This window comes from Mus caroli, chromosome 2 (assembly GCF_900094665.2).
Source record: "Mus caroli chromosome 2, CAROLI_EIJ_v1.1, whole genome shotgun sequence".
Lineage (NCBI taxonomy): Eukaryota > Metazoa > Chordata > Mammalia > Rodentia > Muridae > Mus > Mus caroli.
The window spans coordinates 36,518,576-36,529,605 of record NC_034571.1 but is presented as its reverse complement, the minus strand read 5'-3'; the positions used below and the strand labels follow the sequence as shown (position 1 = coordinate 36,529,605).

General features: G+C 37.9%; 1 protein-coding gene across 3 annotated transcripts in view; it reads left to right on the top strand.

The window, feature by feature from the left end:
- The window catches only part of Lrp1b (LDL receptor related protein 1B), a 1,970,757-nt gene that overhangs the window by 1,761,775 nt on the left and 197,952 nt on the right, over window positions 1-11,030 (top strand). For all 3 annotated transcript variants that reach the window (XM_029472167.1, XM_021181392.2, XM_029472172.1), the window contains exon 63: window positions 6,472-6,565. In XM_029472167.1, the coding sequence (XP_029328027.1) occupies window positions 6,472-6,565 (94 nt within the window). The remainder of the gene's footprint in view (window positions 1-6,471; window positions 6,566-11,030) is intronic.

Genomic DNA, 11,030 nt, shown 5'->3' with positions numbered 1-11,030 from the left:
CCCTCAACAGAGGAATGGATACAGAAATTATGGTACATTTACACAATGGAGTACTACTNAGCTATTAAAAAGAATGAATTTATGAAATTCCTAGCCCAATGGATGGACCTGGAGGGCATCATCTTGAGTGAGGTAACACAATCGGAGTTTTTATTACCAGCCTCCAGTAGGGTTTTTATAGGATTCTTGAGTGTGTGAATGAGTGGCTCTCTGATTCTTATGCCTTTCTTCAGCTCTTTTCCTTATCTTGGTTTGTCTTCCCCAGTTATAATATGATGGTTTTGGTTTCTCCTATTATATTATATTATATTATATTATATTATATTATATTATATTATATTATATTTCTATATTTTAAGAAAATGAAGGAATTAGTAAAAACTAAGCCACTGGGGTCAAGGTTAACAGTTGAATTGCCATTTATATCTTCTGGGATAGGAAAAAATGTCAATTTTCTCCAAAGGAGTGATATGACTCATATTTAAGAGTTGCTGACCAACAAGGATTCCACAGTTTATGTGTGTGTGTGTGTGTGGGGGGGGGGTGCTTTAATTTTTTTTTTTTATATTTTACAAGGATTTTTTGTTTGTTTTCGTTTGGGGTTTTGTTTTATTTTGTTTTCTTGGATTCAGGCAGGGAGTTGTATTGGGCTTTTATATGTTTTTTTGTTTGTTTTTTTGTTTGTTTTTGAAATAGCAAAGTTTGATGGTTAGGGGATGGGCAAAAAGCTGGAATGATTGGGGTAGAGGGAGAATATGATCAATTAAATTAATGTTAAAATAGTTTTAAATAATAAAAATGTAATAGAAAATAAAAAAAAAATATCCCCAAATCCAAGTCCTCCAGTTCCTTTGGCTGTTCAGTTGACCCAGTAGCAATTTACTTCCCATTTGGGGGACTTAAAGGTGAGGTGGGCTCAGTTAAACAGTGTCTCAATCCTCCTGAGATCCACACCTTTCACCACCATCTGTTAGCTCTAATGCCATCACTATTTGAGGGAAAGAGCCCCAGTGTACGGCTCAGGACTCCACACTGCCTGCTTTCTTTCACCTCTTTGTGAATATCAAATAAGTCTCTGCAATTAGTACCTAGCCCATCCTCTCTGATAAGCAGTTTTAAAAAGCTTTGTTCTCTACTTGTTTTGGGGTTGTGGATACAGCTGAATTCTTTGAGCTAGAAGTTGTAAATGCTCATTTACTGTTTGAGACTAGGGACATTTCTTTCTTTTCTTTTTTTTTATTAGATATTTTCTTTATATACATTTCAAATTTCAAATGCTATCCCGAAAGTTCCCTATACCCTCCCCCCGCCCTGCTCCCCTACCCACCCACTCCCGCTTCTTGACCCTGGCATTCCCTTGTACTGGGGCATATAAAGTTTGCAATACCGAGGGGCCTCTCTTCCCAGTGATGGCCGACTAGGCCATCTTCTGCTACTTATGCAGCTAGAGACATGAGCTCTGGGGGTACTGGTTAGTTCATATTATTGTTCCACCTATAGCTCCTTGGGTGATTTCTCTAGCTTCTCCACTGGGGGCCCTGTGCTCCATCTTATAGATGACTGTGAGCATCCACTTCTGTATTTGCCAGGCACTGGCATAGCCTCATATGAGACAGCTATACCAGGGTAGGGACATTTCTGTGCCTTCCTGTTTGATACACAAAGTATTATCCTTGGATTCTATCTCTTGCTTACTTTCTTTAAGGAAATTAACAGAGAACACTCCCCTTCTCTCATTTATTTCCCTTAGCTACCCTACTACCTATAGTGATTCTAAATTACTAGTGATTACCGCCACTCAAATGGTTAATTCATCATCATGTACAACATCACAATTCATAGTTCACTATATAGTCTACCATGATGTGTCTTGAGTGAGGAGAGCATAAATAGCATCCATTCCTCTCAAACTTGAATGCTGCTGTGGGGTGGGGGTGGGAGGGGGCGACATTCCCCCTTGCTCCAGGGTCACTGGACTGCTCCTTAATCCTAGGTGCAAGGTGTGGGTTAAAGAAGGGTCCTGAATCTGCTCTGGGCTTGGGCTGCTCGGAGAGGCAGGACAGGGGAGTTTTGATTGCTCATTCCCCAAACTATTGCCAGGCGAGTGCCAGTCTGTAAGAAGCTGCAGGACCCCACTCCAGGGATGGGGAAGTTCAGTCTGAGCTCTTGTGAACTGCCAGAGTCTGAGGGTGGGGGTCCCACAGACCTGCACAGAGGCTGGGAACAGCAGTTTCTCAGACTCTTGAGCACCATAGATGCTGCTGGAAGCCATAGAAGAGCTGATTGTGTGGAATCGGCTCTAGCTCAGGGCTGAAGTGAAAAGGGTGGGAGAAGAGCTCTGGCTGGGTCCCACCAGGGCGAGAGAGTCCTTGGCTTGTTCGGTGGGCAGCTTGGCTTGGTGGAGTCCATGGCTGGGAGCACAGAGAGGCCTCATGTGGGAGATTAGACAGGGCTCCTTAAAGACCTGCTACACTGTTCCCTAAGGTGGGTCCCAATGAGAAGAGACACTCCATGCTTTGCTTTTGTTTTTTGTTTTGTTTTGTTTTGTTTTCTGTTCTAATTTATTTTCTTGGATATTTTCTTTATTTACATCTCAAATGTGATCCCCTAACCTATCCCCCCTCTCCCTGCCTCTATGAGGGTGCTCCCCCACCCATCCACTCCCATCCTCCCGCGCTGGCATTCCCCTACACTGGGGCATTGAACATCAGTCTTGGTTTTAAGGTATTTATTGGGGCTGAAGAGATGGCTCAGTGGTTAAGAGCACTGACTGCTTTTCCAAAAGTCCTGAATTCAAATTCCAGCAACCACATAGTGGCTCAGAACCATCCATAATGAGATCTGAGGCCCTCTTCTGGTGATTCTGAAGACAGCTATGTTGTACTTACATATAATAAATTAAGGGGGCATTTCTTGCCATGGGGGAGAGTTTTGATAAGTAAAACAGTACCATATTTTCTCAGGGCAGGCTTGAGGTGAATTGCCTTTTGCAGGGAAGAGTGTCTTGGAAGGAGAGCTTAACTGGCTAAGCCCTTCAGGCCTTTAGGTACCTCATTAAAATGGAGATCTGTCTTGAGGCTACATGATCTGTGGAGGGGCTTAGGGCATTGCCCTTACATGACTGCTAGCCACAGAATTATGGAGATCTGAGGCTTCTTGTCAGGAGCCTGGTGTCTAGAAGCATGGTAAAATACCTTCCTTTCCTTGCAGGATCACCTGCTGGGTCACCGGGGTTTTAAACCTGAAACCAGAAGCCAGACTGCCTTTAAAGGTCCCACACTAAGGGGTGGGACAGTCCTCTTTTATATTTTCATTTTTAATGCAGTTGCATTTTATATTTTATTCTAAATATTATTGAATTTAAATGTGAAAAAATGGAATCTATAAGTGAAATAGAAGAAATCTAAAATAAAATGTTGGTTATCATTCTAAGTAACATTAGCGTGCTTTATTATGGTTTCTTTGACTTAAATCCCCTTTATGTTCTTACTAGATTGAAATGAGAGCAGACTCTCATATTATGTGTAATTCCCACAGTTTATTATCTAAATCAAGTATATTTAGTGATTTTAAATATATATTAGAAATTTCCCCGTCATAACTGGGAATACTTTGAAGATACTCCAAGGACATGGAATCCTTTCACATATATGCTTTGATATGCTGTAATGACTGGAAATATTTAATGTTCAGGGCAATTGCCTTCAGACTTAGTCTCATCTCCCCAAAGTGTCGACTGTCCATAAAGGTATTTTTCCTCTCTGGTAACTTATGAAAAACACAACAGGCATGACCACAGGATAAGAAAATTATAGAAAATCAGTTGAATAGAAATATTTCCCCTAAGGCTAGTGATTTCTATCCCTTCCCAAATTACTACAAGAATAAAATTCAGTCTTGTATTATAATTCTATCCAGAATCAGCTCCATGTTATCCAGACTCATTCAGCACTTGCTAACAATAATGGCTTTCTTACTAAAGCAGTTGCATTTTAAATTAACAAACAGATTTCATATCCATGTCTATTAAAGATAATTGAACCAAAGCAAAATTGTCAAGTTACAGTTTTCCATGCCAAATCCTTTGCATGAGAATTAATATATGATATTTAAAAAAAATAACTTTAGAAGTAAATTTACTCAAGATTTCTAAATCTGAATGAATATAAGCTTGCTTTTAAAAAAAAATATAATAAAATAAAGAAGAAGCTGGGTGTAGTGCCATGCACCTTTAATTCCAGTGGCAGAGGAAGTTTCATCTATTTGATTTAAATACCACCCAGGTCTACATAGTGAGTTCCAACATGGCCAGAGCTGGACAATGAGAACCTGTCTCAAACAAACAAGTAAAGATTATAATTTGACGACCAAAAGAGGTTGACTACATTTGTTTATTGCTTACTTTTAGTGATTTAATGTTAACTACTACAGATACATTGGTTCTCTGTTCAGAAAATTTGCTTTTCTTTTAATTTAAATATTAGTAAGAAGTAAATTTTTGTACTGCCCCAAGATCACTAAGTATCAAATTGAGTGAGCCTTTGGGTTACTGTGCATAATTGTACAGAAATGAAGCTAGCATTAAACCCTAAGCATGGAATTCTAGGTGAGTAAAATGTTTGCCTCATGTATAGATAAATCCCCAGTATCCCCTTAACACTTGATGTAGAGATGCTTAGTTATATTCTCACATATGTAATATAGAGGCCAGAGGAACAGAAGTTCAAGGCCATACTCAGCAAATTACCAAGTTTTATGGAATACTGTGCTAAATGAGACTATATGTCAAAACAAAACCAAAAACAAAGACAAAACAAATAAACAAACAAAACAAACAAACAAAACAAATCAATGACCAGTTTTATGCTCTGACTTTCTGGTTTCACTGAGGGTCAGGACTCCTTCATTGTGTACAGAGTAAGCTATGACTTCTCCAAGCTTCTCTTAATAAATGCTCAGTTGCCTGTAAGTCAATATTGCAATGGAAGAATGCCAACTATTATTTTCCTTAATCAATCTTCTTTTCCATAGGTAATCCAAAAGTCATGGTTGAACTACGTTTTCCCATTCTACCTTTCCCATGGCTACTTTAGGCATTTTAAATGGAAAGATTTGTAAACAAATACCATTTGACGTTGGAGCTTTCAGTGACTGGAATGTTAACTTTGCATATTAAATTTTATTACATAAATATCCTCTGTGTTTCTTTTTCTTTTCCCCTTTTATTCTTTCCTTCCTTCCTTCATTCTTGTTTTCTTCCTTCATTTATTTTTGTCATATCTTTGATCCTAGTACTTGAAAGTATTACCATGAGTTCAAGGTTTGTCCAGCCTACTGAGTTATTTCCTGCTTTAAGTATAAACAAAACAAGTGAATAAATACACCAATGAAATAAAATCAACAGAGACTATTTCAGATTAATCTGTCTACCTTTAGTGTAAATGCCCTCTCCTTACCTTTCGTAATCATACACATTTAAAACAGTTAACATGTATTAGTTTCTCATATAATATGTTCTATTAAGAAATTTTCCACCGGGTGTAGTGGCGCATGCCTTTAATCCCAGCACTCGGGAGGCAGAGGCAGGAGGATTTCTGGTTCAAGGCCAGCCTGGTCTACAAAGTGAGCTCCAGGACAGCCAGGGTTATACAGAGAAACCCTGTCTCGAAAAACAAACAAACAAACAAAAAAAAAGAAATTTTCATACACATATAATTGTACTCTGAGCACATTCAAACTTACTACCTTCTATTGTATATGTTTTTAATAATTCTAATATTTGAAAAATAACTGTACTGAAGTATTCTTGCAGAAATAACAATATTTATGTGTCAGCTACAAATTCTGATCTTTGGTTTTGTTTTGTTTTGTTGTTGTTGTTTGAGAACACTAATGAAATTACAGTATTGTGATTATTCAGCTGGAAGGAATCTTCCAGTTTTATCTATTCACAGGATCTACAGAATGAGAGCTGGCCTTATTTTTACTGAAGTCATGAAGATTCTTTATGAAATTCTCTTCAACTAACTCAAATTTATTTAATTATTTGATGTAGATATCTCTCCCTGATAGCCTTGGTCATTTTTTTTTACCTTGTTTAGTGTTTGACAGACATTATCTGTATGGGACTAGGTAAATATTTGAGGCTTTATGACCATTCTCTGTAGTAGCTACTTACCTGACCCATTGTGAGTAAAGCAGCTCTTGAGACAATATGGAAATGCATGAGCCTGCTTGTGGCCATTGTTAAGTCAACCAAGGGTGACAGTCACCCAGGATTTAATCCCCACTATGTTTTGAGCAGTGAAATTTCCTGGTAGATTTTGTTGAGGTTTGTTCATTCTTTCCTCATTGTGTAAGCTCTAAGACACTGCATGCTCACAATTACAGTATGCAATAGGTGTGACATGTACATGAATACTCCTTAAACATGTGTTATAGTTATCAACATTCTCCTCATTTTTTTTAAAGTTTCGATGCAAAACTGATAAATGCATCCCTTTCTGGTGGAAATGTGACACTGTGGATGACTGTGGTGATGGATCTGATGAGCCTGATGACTGTCGTGAGTATTCTGAACAACTAGTTTAGATTTTAGAGTTCTTAAGATTCTAGACTTGTAGAAATAATCTAGGCTTAGACCAAGGCTTTTTTTTTTTCTTCCATAAACTCCCATCCTTGAAATAGGAAAGTTTTAACTTGAAATTCTTTAAACTTTGTAAAGAAATGATTGCACTGTCTTTGTTTTTTGTTTGTCTATAGTTTTTATTTGTTTGTTTGGTTTTTGGAAAACAGTGGTCAATAATATAGATTTGCTGTGATATTCACCTAATATGAAAGGCACATGGAAAAGATATAGAAATCCTTTTATAGACAATAGATGAAAACTTGTATCTTCTCTGTCACTATTAAAACCTTAAAAATTCTTGAGGAGTCAGACTTTTCAATGCTAAATTTTATTTACTATAACATTTAATCTGCCCTTAGCAGCTACAGTAAAATGGATCCTGAGTGTGATTGCTGTGGTTACAGCTTCTAGGTTAGCAATCATTGCTCACTTAGGTGGTGATGAGCAGTCAGAAATCTTCCTGGAAATCCTATTATAGTTCACTACATAGGTCACTTCAATCTTTTGCTGTCAAGTTGAAGATGCTTAAAGTCAATCCCACTAATTCCTTCTATGTCTCAGTGCATGGTTGCCCTGAGTTCTATTTGACAATTGAGCCATGAGTTGGCCTTGATTGGCCTTGACAATAGAGTTTCAAGATCCTAAGGCTTGCACTTAAGAGAGGGAATACTGTCTAAGTGAAAGACAGTTATTTACTTCTATAGAATTTTCTAACATCAATTATAAAGCTGTTTTGCATTGTCAGATAGTTATTTCAATGAACTCTGTTTCATCTGCTTTGCACTATCAACTTAATATGCTGAATGTTGTTTCACATTTCCGCATTGCACATGGAAAGCAATAAACCATCACTTCGATGAGAAATAAAAATGAAAGCTATTGCTTTTGTAATATTTTGTATATTTGATTGGAAAATACATTTGTCTTTGATTTATTTTCAATGTGCTAGACAATGTATAAGTAGAAAGACTTGTGGATACTAGGTATGAACTCATGATCAAATTATTCTTATCAAAAGTTTTGGAATTAGGAAAAATGCCAAAAGAAGGAATTGTATGGGGGATGGTGACTCCTGTTTTGTAAGAAAACTATTTTCTGCACAATAAAAAAAATGGTTTCCCATAAACAGTACCCTTCACAAGAGTCACAACTAATATAGAATATCTTGGTGTAAGTCTAACCAGGCAAGTAAAAAATCTGTATGATAATTTCAAGTCTCTGAAGAAAGAGATCAAAAACGACCTCAAAGGATGGAAAGATTCCCCCCATGCTCATGCTCTTCTGTAAATTCACAATTAACATGGTAACATGGTCAGAACTCCAGAAAACCAAGTAACCACATTTAAAACTGGGGTACAGAGCTAAATAAAGAATTCTCAACTGAGGAATCTTAAATCACCAAAAGCACCTAAAGAAAATTTCAACATTCTCAGTCATCAAAGTGACCCTGAGATTCCACCTTACACTAATCATAATGGCTAAGATCAAACACTCAGGGGACAGCAGATGTTGGTGAAGATATGGAGAAAAGAACACTCCTCCATTGTTGATGGGATGACAAGCTGGTAGTTCCTCAGAAAATTGGAAATAATTCTACATGAAGACACAGCTATACCACTTTTGGGCACATAACCAAAAGATGCTCCAGGATATAACAAGGACACTCCTATGTTCACAGCAGCCTTACTTTTAATATCCAGAAGCTGGAAACATACCAGATGTCCCTAAAGAGAAGAATGAATACAAAAAATATGGTACATTTACACAATGGAGTACTACTCAGATCTTTAAAAATGATGACTTCATGAATTTTGAAGGCAAATGGATGGAACTAGAAAATGTCATCTAAGTGAGATAACCTAGACCCAAAGGACAAACATGGTATATGTTCACTGATAAGTGGCTATTAGCCCAAAAGCTTTGAACTCCTATGATTTAACTCACAGACCATGTGAAGCTTAACAAGAAAGAAGGTCAAAGTGGGAATGCTTAGAAAGAGAACAAAATAACAGGAGGTGGATGGTGGGAGGAAACTGGTGGGGGAAGGGAAGCAAGGGGCAAAAGGGGGAAGGATCAGGTATGGGAAGAGATAGGAGAGAAGTCCAGGGGCCCAGAAAAATGGATAGAAATATGTAGCAGTTGGTGGGGGTACCATTAGGAAGTCCCAGATGCCAGGGATGCCAGATGCTCCCAGATCCCCATGAGGATGACATTAACTGAAATACCAACAATGGGGAAATAGAACCTGAAGAGACCATCACCAGTAGATAGACATATCCCCCAATTGAGTGATGGGGCCATCTACCCATCTCAGAAATCTTTTACCCAGAATTGTTCCTGTCTGAAGGAAACATAGGGACAAAAACTGGAGCAGAGACTGAAGAAAGGCTATCCTGAGACCACACTACCTTTGTATCCTTCCCATCTGCAGACAACAAACCCCTGTACTATTGCTGATGCCAAGAAGTACTTGCAGACAGGAACCTGGTATAGCTGTCCTCTGAGTGGCTCTGCTAGTACATAACTAGCAAAGATGCAGACACTTATAGCTAGCCATAATGACTGAGGCCAGGGATCCCAGTGGAAGAGTTAGGGGAAAGACTGAAGGAGCTGAACGGCATTGCAACCACATAGGAAGAACAACAATAGCAAACAAACCAACAAAGAAAAAAACCTGGAATCCTCAGATCTCCCAGAGATTAAACCACCAACCAAAGAGTACATATTATTCAGTCCATGGTTCCTGTTACATATGGAGCAGAGGACTGCCCTATATGGCATCAATAGTAGGGGAGGCACCTGGTCCTCTAGAGGCTTGTCTCACCATTGAAGGTAGATGCTAGAGAGGTGAGGAGGTAGTGGGTGGGTTGGTTGGGGATCACCCTCTTAGAAGCAAAGGGGAGAGGGATTTTGTGGAGGTGAAACCTGGGAGTGGAACAACATTTGGAATTTAAATAAATAAAATAATTAATAATAAAAGGGATTACCATGATGTAGGAAATAAAGTAAATGCAATTTGACTTTATAGGTTGAAAAAAAAAAAAGGAATGTTCCTGTTAATATATTGAGATGGTCTTTACCTTTTCTGCCCAGAGCCTCTATTGCTAAGGAAAGAGAAAAAGCCAAAACAGCGTGCTCAGTACCTAGAGCAGTCAGGATCACAATGTTTTCTCTTCAGTATTTGCACCTTCTGAATTCTATTATAACTTTGAAATATCACATAACCCATTGTTGGGAAAAGTTAGCTACATAGCTACAGAGTTGGTAAGAGTTCCTCCCAGGGATAAACTGTTATCATATATGTGGTCAAATATATATGTTTGTTTGAAAAATTCAGAGAAGATGCACTGCTATTGGAAAGCTGGTGTGTGTTCCTGATCCTAGTAAACCATAAGTACCTAGTAAAACATAAGAATTTGCATTTTGTGTTTTAAACAATATATACGCATATATTATATACAAATATATATAGTGATGGCATATATATATGTTCATATATATACATATATATGTATATATACATATATGTTAAATGGTTTATTCAAGTCATTTGGCATGTATATTATCTTATGTGCTCAATATTTTGTCTTGAGAACATGAAGCATCTGTCTTAGCAATCATCAAGTATAAAATATGTTGTTATTAAACATAGCTATTATGGTGTGTAATCAATCTCTGGAATATATTAATCTTGTCTAGTTGAATCTTTTGTGTCCTGCTTTTATTTTCTCTCTAGTCTTCTCCCCAGCCCCTAAAAGCTCTAATTTTACTCATTGTTTTCATGAGTTTGGATTTTTTGTTGTTTTAAAACTTTATTGTCTTAGTCAGGGTTTCTATTCCTGCACAAACATCATGACCAAGAAGCAAGCTGGAGAGGAAAGGGTTTATTCGGCTTACATTTCCACATTTTTGTTTAGCACTAAAAGAAGTCAGGACTGGTACTCAAGGTCAGGAAGCAGGAGCTGATGCAGACAGAGGCCATGGAGGGATGCTTCTCACTGGCTTCCTTCCCCTGCCTGCCTCTGCTTGCTTTTATATAGAACCCAAGAATACCAGCCAAGGGATGTCATCACCCACAATGGGCCCTCTCCCCTTGATAACTAATTGAGAAAGTGCCTTACAGCTAGATCTCCTGGAGGCACTTCCTCAACTGAAACTCCTTTCTCTATAGTAACTCCAGCCTATGTTAAGTTGATTCACAAAACCAGCCAGTATATTTACATATCAGTGACAAAAAAATAGTTCCTATTTCTATACTTGGGGATTTTGGCACAATTAGTGCTTTCTAGGCTCATACAAATTGTCACAAATGAGATTTCCTCTTTACTTAAGCCAAATGACATTTCAGGGTTTATCTGCAACATGTCTTTAGTCATCTGTCTTTCTTTTTCTTTTTTTTTTT